Source organism: Myotis daubentonii, chromosome 3 (genome assembly GCF_963259705.1).
Source record: "Myotis daubentonii chromosome 3, mMyoDau2.1, whole genome shotgun sequence".
Classification (NCBI taxonomy): Eukaryota; Metazoa; Chordata; class Mammalia; order Chiroptera; family Vespertilionidae; genus Myotis; species Myotis daubentonii.
Genome location: NC_081842.1, coordinates 99,976,621 through 99,991,653, shown reverse-complemented (window position 1 = coordinate 99,991,653; position 15,033 = coordinate 99,976,621). Strand labels below are relative to the sequence as shown.

At 34.6% G+C, this 15,033-nt stretch overlaps 1 protein-coding gene across 7 annotated transcripts in view; it reads left to right on the top strand.

Annotated features, from left to right (window-relative positions):
- ROBO2 (roundabout guidance receptor 2) overlaps positions 1–15,033 on the top strand; it is a 690,593-nt gene that overhangs the window by 549,868 nt on the left and 125,692 nt on the right. For all 7 annotated transcript variants that reach the window (XM_059688089.1, XM_059688088.1, XM_059688085.1 and 4 more), the window contains exons 8-9: positions 5,481–5,605; positions 9,916–10,087. In XM_059688089.1, coding sequence (XP_059544072.1) covers positions 5,481–5,605; positions 9,916–10,087 — 297 coding nt within the window. The remainder of the gene's footprint in view (positions 1–5,480; positions 5,606–9,915; positions 10,088–15,033) is intronic.

Below are 15,033 nucleotides of genomic sequence, written 5' to 3'. Positions count from 1 at the left end.
CAGATTGCAGTCTTAGATGTCCTGGGTAAGAGCTGAAATCAACTTCCCCCACACGCCTCAGTGGCTACAGATCTAGAGACTTGTGCAAGGGAGATCCCTGGAGATAAACCAAGGGAGATGGGAGAACTGGCTGCAAGTCCAAATGACTTCCGGACCCACACGCAGGTCCACCAGGGCAGGCGGGCCTGGCACCGTCACAAGCTCTGCACAAATCCCCGGCTGACCACTCAGCTCTGCAGGCAGAAGGATGAAAGTTAAAATAAAAAATAATGAGGCAGATAACCTTAGTGACTACACATCTTAGGAGAAACCATTTCTCCATGTACCCACCATTCAAGTCATCAGCATATTTAGAAAATACAGTGCTAGTGGAAATGAAAAAGGGTTACAATCATTTTATAAACTATTTGGCAGTTTCTTCAAAATTTGAACACAGAATTAAATGCAGTCAGCATTTCCACTCTGGAATATCTATCAAAAAGGCATCAAAATATATATTGACCCCAAAATGTATACACAAATGTTCATAGCAACATTATTCACAATAGTTTAAAGCTGGGAACAATACAAATGGTGAGTGAATAAGTAAAATGTGGTATATCCACACAATGGAATACTATTCAACAACAAAAAAGGAAAACTCTATGGGATTGGGAGGTGAAATTAGACAAGAGGAAATTTTTGGAGGTGATGAAAGTGCCCCCAAATTGGATTGTAGCAACGTTTGTCTAGTCATAAATTTACTAAAACACATCAATCTGTATATTTACAATAAATAGATTTTGTGGTATACAAATTATACTTCAATATAGCTTTTTTTAAAAAATCATTCAAATAAAAAGTCAATTTACAGATTAGGAGAAGATAATTAAAATTTATACAATCATAGAAAAATTATAATACAGAATATATATGTCCATAAGTAAGTATATGTGCATGTGTATGTGTGTGTGTGAACTCTTATAAATCAACTATAAATAGAAAACAAAATTTTAAAAAAGGGGAAGTGGCAAAAATATTGAACAAGCAATTCACAAAGAAAACCTGAACAGACAAAAAATAAACATCTAAGAGATAACATATCTCATCATGATTAAGAAAATATAAATGAAAACCACAATAAAGGAGCAAATGCTGGCAAGGATATGGAGCAACAAGAATTCTTATCCACTGCTGGGGAGATCATAAGTAAGTACACTCCTTAGAGAGCAGTTTGACAATGTTGAAGATGCACATTCCTCATCACCAAGTTATTCCATTTCTGGACACCATGTAAACTCTCACACATATTTCATAATACCTTAATTTTTTAATTTTAAAATTATACAGTGATTCCAGTTCCAGGAAGCTTAATGTGGCTTCAGTTCTGGTGACAAGAAACCATATGGTATATTAGAAATACAGTGTATTTATAATAACTTGGAATAAAAGTACAATATAAAGAAACATCACATGAAAGGCTAAAAATTCAAGAAACTATAATTTCCTGGTGTTTTTAGATTATATCATTAGTGGTAATTATTACAATATGATATTGCAGAATTTCTTTGTCCTTTAGAAGTTCTGATGAAATGTTATGAATGGTAATTTTCAATTGAATATTTTGCCCATCTTAATAAGGTTTTCTAACCTGTTCTCCTTTAAATAGCATTTTTTCTAAAACATGTCTTTCTATATCTTTCTTGCATAAACATCTTTGAACAAATATCCATACTTTTAAGGACAAAATTGAAGGTCCTTTAACAAAAATTATCTATTCCTACTTATATCACTTCTGCACCTCTGATTTTATTCTTACACACCCCCAACGCATCCAGATCCACTGGCCTTATGTCTATTTCTCTTTATCCCAAGCAGTCTTACTTCTGTTCATCTAGTGAACTTTCAAAAGTGAATCAAAACACAACTCAAGCATAGCCATCTCTTGACATCTTTCCTCTTCTTTCCTCATCACCTGTTCTAGTTTGCTGCTCTTCTGAGCTTTCCTCCCCAATGCCCTCTGCATTTTTCTATTATATAAATCATACTGCACTGTATTTGTTTTTACTTATTTATTTACTAGAAGTCTCTGCCATTGGCCAGAACATTATATGTTTTTAATTGGCTTTTATCACCTGTATCAAACAGAATTTCTCATAATTTGAGTCAATTAATCCATTTTGAATGAATAAATGGATGAATCATATTCTTTAAAATAAGTAGATGCATAGATGTGATCTTTCCCAGTTCATATTTTTGGGGATGTGTTTTAAAGGCTGTGTTAAAATTGTAGGATCTAAATTCCAAAAGCATTTTGCAAAATCACTCATCTACCATAAAATTTTTGCAAACTTCAAAAATAAAATTTAAGGAAGACTGTAGTTATATTTATAGTATAGATGGTAATTTTACTATGATAGATGCAGAGTAAGCATGGCATACTTAAAACTATAAAATAGCTCTAGCTGGTTTGGCTCAGTGGATAGAGCATCAGCCTGCAGACTGAAGGCTCCCAAGTTCGATTTCGTTCAAGGGCACATGCCCAAGTTGCAGGTTCCATCCCCAGTAGAGGGCGTGCAGGTGGCAGCTGATCAATGATTCTCTCTCAACATTGATGTCCTATCTCTCTCTCCTGATCCCTTCCTGTCTGAAATCAATAAAAATGTATTTTACAAAACTATAATATACGTTTGCATTGTTTTAATTTGCTGTTTCGTTTGATTATTTCAGTGTGTATTACATTTTAAAAATTAAATAAAAAGGACTTTATAACTCCTCTGGGCTCTAAGATTTTAATGATGAGTCATAGGACACAATTTAAATTTTTTCTGATTCAGAGCAGTATAGATGAACTAATAATCTGAATATGTGACTGTTATTAAAGACTGTGAACTGATTTTAACTATACTGACTTTTTAATTTTTTATAATGAGATGGAAGACATATTACTCAATACTTCTTGCTGTCCGTATTGTCACTTAGCTTATTTCCCATAGGATTACTAAGAAGTGAATAACTATACATCAACTTTCAACTATTTTTATCCTCATCTGAGGATATGTGGTTTGTTTAAATTGATTTTAGAGAGGAAGTGGAGAGAGAAACATTGATGTAAGAGAGAAGTCGATCAGTTTGCTTCCTGTAATCACCCGAACCCAGAACCAGCCTATAGGTATACGGGACGACACTCCCAACGCCTGAGCCCCCGGACAGGCTTAACTTTTTCTTTATAGATGTAATTTTGTTGGACATTATAGATGATAGAGACCCATCTTAAGTCTTTTTTGGTATAAATATCTGGTGGCTTCACACCTCTACTGAAAAACGGCTCCTGTAGTGTTTAAGAGTTATTCCTGACGTAGTTTCATAACACTGATTTAAGCTAACATTCTTGTTAGAAAGGATAGAACAACAACAAGAAAATGTATCTGCTGATTCAGTGGAATTGTGTGGAAATAACAAGAAGATGGTAAGAAGCAAGCAATTTTCTGAAAATACAAGACAACGTAAACCACATGTTCAAATAGACCCTAAATCTGAGTTCTTCATCCTATTAAACAGTCTTCTGTTATCCATATTACAGAAAATTTCACTTAGTAGATGTATTCCCTTTGTCCCTAGGATATGTTGAATGTGGTGAATTAGGAGGCAGTATATTTTTTGGTGGTTATAAATAAACACCAAAAAATAAGTTACCACAGCTCTCAGTGACTTTTCTGAAAAAATGCTTAGCGTTCTTCTCCGAATGAGTAATCGGCTGTGTGTTTGAGGCTGCCCTACATTTCTCTGTCCTTGGACCCGCACATATGAGCTCCTGAAGGACTGAAAGAATTCCGAGTAAAGGCCTTTACTGAATGAATGTCGATTATGGTTAGACTCTTTTAGAGTTCAGATTTCAGAATTGTTGCCATGTACACCAGGTTCTAAAAACTAGAATTGATTTTAAAGTGTTTTCTTGGTCTTCAGTTTTCAAACATAAGCAAAGAGTTAAAGTGGAAACAGATGATTAGAAAAAAACATGGGATGAGCATGCTGTTTTCTCTGCAATAGGAGTGGTTTTGGTGTGAAGAAGATGTCCTCATGGAAACTTCCAGTTTTACTGTCTACTTTACAATTAGCCCCCGATTTAAACCTGAATTTTCTTGGTATTTTTACCCCCACCCCCTTATTTTCTTTTCTATTGAAGTTACTTGTGTCTAGGTCTCCTTATCTTCACCTACACCATTTTGCTAGTCTTTCTACTTTATTGACAGATGTATTTCCCTCCAAAGCCACCCTATATTCATTAGAGGGTTAAAGCTCCCAAAAGTTGTGCTTTGCATTTGTTACTCCTCGGTTTAGGAAGAGTCAAAAGCTGGTTTGGCTTCTCAGGACATTCTGAGACTGGGTCCGGATCGGGCTTTTGTAGCCCGTGAGGTTTGCATACCTGGGCCACGCGCTCCTGCTGTACACTACGTGTATGTTTGATTGCACTTTGCTCAGGAAGCTCTTAGCTTGGGACGTGTTCATTTCTACGCTTACCTACAAGCAGCCCTCTCCTCAAAACCCCCGCCAGGCAGGCTTGCTTCCCACATAAAGCTTTTCACAGCCGCCAGAACAAAAACGGCGTCCGCCCTCCCGAAGCCCTGTCCCCTGTATTGTGCTCTGTAATGTAAGTGCTCCCCTGCTGTCCTCTGAGCGCACCTCTGCCCTAGAACTTACTGTAGTCTTAGATCATCGTTGTTTCAGGGTTACAGTTGTTGTTGACATTACGTTTTCTATTTTGTTTTATATTTTTCATTAAACTATGAGTTCCTTGATGGCTGCGTTACCACTGCTTTTTCTTTGTGCATCTTTAGTGCCGAGAAGGGGAACATAGTAAATATCTGACTGATGCTTACTAGAAATGAGTTAAGTAGAATCAACCACTTGTATACATTTATTTGTAACATTTTTATCTTTGTATGTAACCTTCATCTCATCAAATTTTCAATGTCTTCGACACTTCAGTTCTGTAATATAAACACTTGGAGGATAAATCTCATAGTTAATCCCTCTGGCATCCCTGTGCCTAGTACCATGTCTTGAAAATATTAGAAAAAAGGAATGTTTGTCAATAGACTGGCTTCACAGAAAGGAGATATCTGAGTAATGGAGCGATTCGTTTCTATCTCTATTCAAAACACAAAACCAAATTGGGAAATCATATTTTTCCTTAAAACAAATTTTGAAAAAAGTAAGACTATCATAAAAATCTATTTTTCCATACAACCTTATGGCCTATGAATTTATAATGCACAATATTTCAAATGTGCTTACTAGTACGTTTACTTCTTTCCTCACATGTGATAGAGTGCTCTCTTCCTCTCCCCATTGTTTATGAGAAATGCTTAAAAATAAGTCAAAAACTGTAGCCTCTGTCTGGCACTGAGCCATCCACCTAGTACCAGATTGTCCCTTTGGTTACATTTTTCTTTCTCAACAGTTTATATTTACACACTTTCTTTCCATTTAAATTATAGCTCCTCCACAGTTTGTGGTTAGGCCAAGAGATCAGATTGTTGCACAAGGTCGAACAGTGACATTTCCCTGTGAGACTAAAGGAAATCCACAGCCAGCTGTGTTTTGGCAGAAAGAAGGCAGCCAGGTGAGTGTGAGCATCAACTACCCCCCTGTGAACCCCCTGTCTTTGGTGAGCCTCAAATTTGCTTTGTCTTTCTTGTTATCAATGTTGAATTTACTTTGTTTCTAAAAATGGAACCGATTCATTTTAAAATAAGTGGGAATTAGATGTTCCAGTGTTGATTTTCTAAAATTCTGTATCTTATATAGAATAAATACAATTCCATGTAACAAACGATCTTTAATTCTAACTAAAACCTGTCACTATTTAAACTTTCTGAACAGAAAAGTCATTTCTTTTTCTTGCACTGAACTACCCTGGATTGGTGAGACAACATACAGCACTTAGAACATCTTATCAATATACATTTCCGTTATTAAATTGCCAGGAAACAAATTTCAGTTACCTTTCCTAAGTAAATAGTGTAAATAACTTTTTCTTTTATTATTAAGTTAAAAATGCTTCCATTTAAGTGTGGGAAAAATATTTTGTTCTGTCAATCTTTCCAGATTCTTTCACAGTAGGGTTGGACAGACAATAATACATTACAAACTGGAAGCAACTAACACTTTGGTCTTTGCTGTGCACTGGTTTATCCTCTCTGAGCAGCAGGTTTCTCAGATTCTCTGCTAAAATTCAATTGGATGCTCAATTTTTCTCATTTAAGACTTTCTCCAAACTGTGATGAACACTCAGCCTCGAGGTGCTGAGGTTATGTTTGGAATTTCCGGCTTCAACCAGATCAGAAATTGGGGTCTTTGTCTAGGAACTTATCTGTACATTCCTGAAGGACCTAGAGATATTTTTTTCTAGATGTTCCAAGACCATCGCCACGGAGACATGCAGTTCTCAGGAAGAAGCCTATAGTGCTCGCTCCTCCTCAGCACCTTCTGCTATTTGGCCAAGTCCTGGGAGAATTTTCTGAGGAACAATGGAAGCCACGATTATCAGGAAATCTAAAAACTTTGATTTTAGATACGTATGGGGAATTGCCATAGCCTTTATTAAGAGAACCTGTTGCTCAGAACTCAGGCATGACCATGTGGGTAGCGAGGCATCAGGAATTCCCTCAGTGGTCTTTTTAATTCTGTGGGCTCCTGTATGTTCCCGGTACACCCCAAAACAGCAGTTTTATAAAACTTGACCTGGATGGACAAATTGTCTCTCCTGCCTTCCTGAATGCACCTGATGCAGTCACTCCCCTATGATCTGTGGGGTGTAAAAGTAGTGAGGGGAAGATAATATAAAGTGCTGACCACTGCCTATCTAACATTGGAACTGTTCCAGGCCTTGTTTCCTATCTTTTTAAAAATCACTTTGTAACTATAAAATTGATATCTACACATAGAGTTCCTCAATTCTTCACTTAAAAATTGATTTTGGATAAAAGCATCACACACTCTAAACTCAGTGTTAAACAACATGACCTTAGCTATAACACACACACACACACACACACACACACACACACACACACACACACGGGAAAAGGAAAGAATTCTAAAGCCATTTTCCCTTTTATGAATGTACAATCTTTGCAGCACTATTCATCTTTATTGAAATTTTCTTAACCTAAAATATGAGGATAATACATATTACTTCACATAAGTTATGGAGATGTCATAATTTAGTTAGTTTATATAGAAAAGGGCCTTACATATTATGAAGGTCAACAAGATATTACTTCTAACATCTGGTTAGAAATGGGAAAATGCAGAATGCACCCGCTCCCCACTGAGTCCTGGCTACGGGGCAAGTTCATGCTTCTGCTCAGGTGAAGGCTGCAGGGCCTGAGGTCTTCCTCCACCAGGACACTGTTGTCCAAGACCAAGGAGAGGCTCAGCACTGCTCCGGTCCCCTCTGCTCCCAGACCCACACAGGCCGGGAAGGCTGAGGCCAGGAGAGAAATAAATATTATTTATTTATAAACGATGCAGGTAACATGATGTAAAACAATTTGATTGTGGCAAATCTACACTGTAAATCCATGTATTGAGTCAAACACTATTGTAGCATGTTTTGTTATTATACAGATACAGCTATTTCATGTGTGAATCCCGTGCCCTGAAATAGCTCCAGGTTATAAAAATATTGCATAAAATGTGCTTTGTTCCCATGGCCAAATAAACATGATATTTTAATATGCTACATGGTGTTTTAATGGTGCTGAAAAAGTAATGATTAAATAACTTCAGAGCGTTTCTTCTTCTGTTATTTGACAAATCATTATGTAATTCCATAGACGTTAAATTTTCTAGTTAGATGATCTGATTTGCTTACAGTCTTAGGTCTGTTTTTTTTTTTTCCTTCTCTACCTGTCTTCTGAGAGAGAGAGAGAGAGAGAGAGAGAGAGAGAGAGAGAGAGAAGAAGTGCTGGAGCAGATTGTAAAATTTTAAATCATGAATTGGGGTATCAGGAAAAATAAATTGGTTTTACTATCTCCAGTATCCAATTTTTGCAGTGATCTATGACAATCCTTCAGAAGAGGGAGTTAAGAGCCTGGACTTAATGGTCCGTATTCCTCAATATGTGCTGATAATGCCAATTAACACTAATAGGATACCCGGGCACTTCAAAGCAAGAAGAGCTCTGTAAAATTCTGGGTTTTGCTTGTAATCCATTATCTTTTGCCTAAGTCATACAAGCAGGGAATAAAAGATGATGGGTTAACCTCAATCATATGTCATTTTCCATGTCAACGAATCATTTAGAAGGTGGACTAATATTACATTGTAGAGGAAGAGATCCCAGAGAGAATTAAACCCATCTAATGTATTAGTGCTATGTAAATCAGTATTCTAATGGCTAATTGTAGGAAAGTGCACACTTTGAGTTATTGTATCATTTTCAAGTGGCTTTAAAATTTAGACCCTTCTCTTTCAGATGGTTTATTTCAGCAATATATCTGGATTCCATGGGAGAATTAGCTTGTTCGCAAATGATGTTTCATATGATAAAAATGTCTATCCTTGTATAGTAATACAAATTTTATAACAGGGCAATGGCATCTTGAAATTATGCTCCTGACATGCTAGCAAACATCACTTCTTTTAGAAAGGGTTTAACATCATGGTAATGTTTATGTAAAGTGGGCTTATGGTGTCACACTTGAATCTAATAAAGTGGACATCCATCATGTTGCAATAAAGAGAAGAGCTTCTAATTAAAGTAGGACATCATTCTCAGGATTAAAGTCATTTAGCGTAATTGAAAAGTGCTAATACCCTATTTTATCCTCTTCCATTGGTATTACTTCAAGGGTAAAAAACATTTTAAGGTGAAATGTGTCTTATGCCTTTAATTGAATGTTGTTATCTTCTTATTTTAAAGTATTGAAACTGTTTAATTACAAACCTGGAAAATTAATTACTATATTGAGAAACAGATTGCATAGGGTTATAATGTCTCTTTTATAAATAAATACAACATAAAATTGATATGTTCTTATTTATAATCCATCTTGGAAATATATCTCAATATAATTTATTACACCCAAATGTTTTTCTTAATTGAGTAACAGTAAAGCAACATAGGTCATGGCAGTTAATATCCCTGCTCTCATATGAAAACATTTTAAAGATTGTGATTAGTCTGCTTATATCTAATATGAGATAAATAGTAAACTAACTTTAAAAAAAGTATTATTATGAAATTTTTTTAAGATTGCACACATACTTCAGAAACAGTCTTTATCTTCTCTTTATTTTCTTTGATTTGCCTGCAGCATTTGTTCATAGCTCATTTTGAGGCTCTTATGATACATAGAAAACTTACAGCACAAGCAGATTGGGCTCTGTGTCAGTCTCAGTAACACATTTTTTGTAACATCGTTAGTAGAAATTTTGATAATATCAAATATTAAAAATGATCAGCAGAAAATATATGTTGCATTCTTTAGTAATGTGCAGCATATAAAATGTATGCATAGTTGATGTTTCATTACATATCCTCACTTTCTTATGAGTTGAGTCAGATATGCATTATTATGCCCATTTTACAGATCAGCAAACCATGTTTCAAATATATGAAGTAATTATCAGAAAGTTAGGAAAAGATAAAATTGCTAAGATACTTATTTTTTAAAGATGATTGTGCCTTCAACTAGAGCATGCTGGCTTTTTAGAGCATATTATTTTTCCATCATTTGCAAAAAGTTTCTCAGTGAAACTCACAATGTGCCATTAAATTATTTCAATACTTTGTGTGTGTTTTTTTATTAAACCTACGTATTTTCTTTTCCAACCATATTCCCATAACTGCAATAGCTAATGTTAGTGTAATTTTCCTTCCAAGTGGGAAACGAGTATTGATGAGATTGTGTTTGCTTCCACAGAACCTGCTTTTCCCAAACCAACCACAGCAGCCCAATAGTAGATGTTCCGTGTCACCAACTGGAGACCTCACGATTACCAACATTCAGCGTTCAGATGCGGGTTACTATATTTGCCAGGCCCTAACTGTGGCAGGAAGCATTTTAGCAAAAGCTCAACTGGAAGTTACTGATGGTGCAGTATTATTAGATTTGTCTTATGGAAATGATGGTTTTTAAAAAATGGTTATTCTTTGATTTTTAGAAAGAGAGAGTAGGGACAGGGAGAGAGAGCGATCAATTTGTTGATCCACTTATTTATGCATTTACTGGTTTATTTTTATATGTGCCCTGACTGGGGAATGAACCTGCAACCGTGGCATATTGGGATGATATTGTAACCTGACCAGGGCATACTTTTTAGTGCAAGATTCACATTAACATGTGAAATGTTCTAATTTGTTAGTTAAATTATTTTAATAAATTCTTATCATTTTAGTTTGGATCTAGATAAAATAACATTTTGAATAGTTTATAATTCTCCTTGATTTAATACCATTTATTTTCCCAGAGAACTTCCAAGATAATCTATTTATTGTTAAAAACATAGTGATGCATTATTTTAAAGAAATGATACCATAGTCAAATTGTATAGACATGTTCTCTGTATATTTTAATTAGTCTTGTGAAGACATGCTTGCTTCTAATAGATAATAATATTATTTTACTAGAGGAGAAATATAGCATCTTTAATATTCAGTGGAAATGGAGATGGGTTTTTCGTTAGCTAGTTACATGCTATGACTTTTTAATTATACATTCACTGTGTTAAATTAATTAAACACCTCAAAACTGCTGTTAGATGCTAAAATTATTATTTCTTTATTTGAACAGATGTACTAGGAATCTTAAACGAAGCACCTATACTCATAGCAAAAGTTGGAAAAGAGACAAGAGCTTTAACTGATTTTTCCCCAACAGCTTGTCACGAATGACAACGAGGGAGTTTTCGATACTTTTTTTAACCTATGCGCATGAATTTAAGCTCTATTTTTTGATGTCTTAAATTTTTTCTGCTCTCCTATATTTGTGAATTTGTGGGTAGTTTTTTTTTGTTTGTTTTTCTTGACACTATGATTCTGAGACACAGAGCTTCTCTGTGTGACCTCTCTGATTCTCTTCTGGTGGAATGTGCTTTCATACAATTCACATTGACATGTAGATTAAAAGGTCATTTAAAATTAATAGGAAGGCAATGCTTTTTAATGTTTGTGCTATTGCCTGATTCAGCACACTGGCAGGAATGAAAATAATGTAAATAGAACAGACAAACGTTGGCTGTGGGGTCCTGGGTCGTGAATGGTTGCACTTGCTGCTGCTGCAGAGATTCACTGCTGCCAAAGGGAAAGAAGCCAGGTTCAGGAAGGACCGGTGCTGAGCTCTTCCTGTAGCTGCTGGACATGAGCTTTTACTCTTCATGTGTCCATATTTCCTTAAACTAAATATAACTGTTAATCTTTGTTAACATTTTACGTTTTCTCCTATGAACAAAAATGTCCAGGTACATATACTTGGAAAATACGATATTCTGGCCAAAGCCAAGTTTTAGTCTACACTTTACAAAACATTTGAAACAACACTTAAGATCTCTATTGCAATCCTTTGAAGATCTTAGGTTATATTATTTTACAAAAGACAGACTCTAAAATATTATTAAATGGCTTGACTGGTTTGGCTCAGTGGATAAAGCGTCGGCCTGTGGACGCAAGGGTCCCAGGTTTGATTCTGGCCAAGGGCATGTACCTTGGTTGCGGGCACATCCCCAGTAGGAGGTGTGCAGGAGGCAGCTGATCGATGTTTCTCTCTCATCGATGTTTCTAACTCTCTATCCCTCTCCCTTCCTCTCAGTAAAAAAATCAATAAAATATATTTTTTAAAATATTATTAAATGAAGAAATTTTTATGGAAAAACATATTTGTAGAAAATAAAATTGAGGAATTAGAAAAGTTGGTTTATGGTATGACTGTGGTTCATGAAACAGGTGGATATTCAGAATTATGATTAATATAATGGAACAGAAAATTTTTGTTTTGAGAACTTATGTTAGTTGATGACATGATCACACAAAACGCAGTAGTTATTCTAACTGCGTTTCTAAGGTCAAAATTAAGACAGTGATAAACAGTTTTAAATCTGGTGAACAAAATGGCTCTGTACATTTTCCTACAACTGGCTTGAACATTAATTGCTACATTGATTTTTACTTAAGTAAGCAATCTCAAAATCAAGATCCTTTTTCAAAAACATTGAATGAAGGTCATAGAGTTATTGATTTTTAGAGTAAAGAAACCTAACTTCAAGGCTTGCACACACGTATTATTATTGTAAACAACTGTCTCCAAATTTTAACTTGCCACATTGGTTGATGACTTCAGCTTTAGTGTTTTGAATGTTTTAATTTGGTTAGCAATTTAAAAATATGTGATCCATTATTTTTATTTTCAACATTTTTTGTGTGCATGACTCAGGGCTATTTAGAGCCAATTGAAGTTCCAATGAAGAATGAAAGCATATGCCATGTTCTGAGAAACAAGCAAAACATCTAGCAATTCTTCTGTTATGTTTTTACACTTAAACTTCTTTCTCAGAAATATTTTTAGCTCAAGTGTTCAAATGAGATGAGATTGCTAATGGTGATGAAAGGAACTTTTAAATGATAATTTTACTGATTATAGATTGAGATAAGATGCTTCAATATACTTGAGTTTTAAAATATCCCATTAAAATACCTCATTAATTCATTCCTACTGTTCTTCATTTCTTCTTCTACATCTTGTCTTTGAGAAAATTAAAATATTGTAATGAGAATTCTATGAATAGAGTCAATAGAATCTAAAAGGACTGATGGGAAGACATGTACTTATATCTTATATTGACAAAAATGTTACATCACAATCTTATATGACTGATTTATTGAAGATTTATAATACATAGTCAGAGAAAACCATGGAGTTGTTCACAGATCACTGCAAACCCTAAGTGTTCATTTAAGCATTGTCCTTAATGTGATGGAAACCTGTGATCATTTTTCACCCATAACACAATTGAACTGAAAATTCCTTCTGGCCAGGAGAGTTTTAATTACTTTATTGATCAAATTCATTTAAAATAGGATTAGTGGAATATTTGGGAAGTAATAAATAAATAAATAAATAAATAAATAAATAAATAAATAAATAAATTAGATGCATTTTGGCTATATCTAATGATTTCAAGAAAATGAAAATAAAACTAGGTTATAAGAAGTTCCCTGAATTCTATGTAGATATTTAATTTGGAACAGTCATTTAAAACTCACTAAATACAGTGGGGCCTTGACTTATGAGTGTCCCGACTAACGAATTTTTTGAGATACCAGCTGTCTCTCGGCCGATTTTTTGCATTGAGTTGACAGAGTAATTTGAGCTAAGGAGCTCCTTAATGAGCTCGGTCTCTGAACGAATTTAACTCATAAGTCAAGGCCCCACTGTAATATCTACTCTGCTACTACAGAACTATTTTTCTTGCTGAATTTAAAAATTATGTTTTGTGAATTGCCTTTCCTTTTTGGTCCATGAAGTAAATAAATTCTATGGAACTTCCTATTTGAATATCTAATTGCCCAATTATCGCCAGAGGTGGCATAATTGATATGATATTGTAAGCTCACATTCTCTGATGATTATTTTGTTTACTTTTAAAGTAAATAATTTGATTAAGGAAAGCAGTAAAATAATAGGTTTAATTTGTTTTGTAAAGAATACATGAGCAGTATTTTATTGTTTTTCTTGAGTTTTTATAAGATTTTCTACATACATACACACATACATACATGCCTGCACACAGATTTTAATGTATATTTTGATGTAGTAGGTTTAGGTTGGTTGAAAATCCACTACATCTTTCCAGACAAGGGACCAATATAATAACGTGCATCTTTAATTTAAATTGATTGGTTTTCTCATGATAGGCTCTAAAAAGGCTGCTTACTGTATTGCTTTTTTTCTCAGGACTGTAAAGAATAGAAAAAAAGGTGATGCATATAGATTGAGAAATAATCATATACTGGCATTTATAGAAACTGATAGACAAAATGATTAGAAGATTGATAAGCAATAAGACTATTTTATTATGAACAGTGGAATATAACATGATCTTGAGAAAAACTCTCTTCACAATTGCTTAGTGGAAATAGAATCCACTATAATTTTATATATAAACTAAATAATAGTTCTCATAGTTCAAGGGTCAACAGTGTATGTGTGTATTTTGAAGAAATGGCTAAAATTATATAAGATCAGCCTGGAGCATCTTCTAGTATCAGAAAGAAAGGAAGTACTCAGCAAAACAGAAACAAAAACCCACACGTTGTTGGGGGTTGGAGGTAGATGTCAATGGAGCACAGGAGCCAAATGAATGAGCACCCAAAGGCCAATGTAGAAATTTGAGCAGCAAAACATATAAAGTGGTATTGGAGTATAAGTCAAAATATAAAATAAATATGCATGAGTACATATTGATAAAAATATGGTTAAATAAATTAATAAGTGGAGAAGAGAAAAATCTGTGCACAATATTTCCAAATATTTTTGTAAATAGTCTGCCCTCAAGGAAGTGGAGCATAACTCCCCACTCTTTACGTGTGGACTACTCAGAGGCATTCCTCCCTGAGGGTACAGCTATGAAAAGGGGTAAATTTAACTTTATGGTGGAGAAACCTAACAAACACCCCTCAGCCTGGTGATCACAGTGAACATCAACAGTGGTATGTCTTTTTTATAAATTTACAAAATATGTCCCCCTCACCCATCTGTCCCATACCCAAGCGCTTCTCTGCCTCTGGCAACTATCATCCTCTGTATCTATGATCTTTTTTGTGTGTTTGCTTGCTTGTTTGTTCTAAATTCAGGTACAATTTAAAAATTGATATTTATTTTTTCAATTTTAAAACATTTAATTTATTATATATATTTTTAAAACATTTAAAAATACACACACACACACACACACACACAGTTGACCCTTGAACAATGTGTAGGTTAGGGGTACTGACCTTCTTTGCAGTTGAAGATCCATGTATAACTTTTGACTCCCCAAAATTT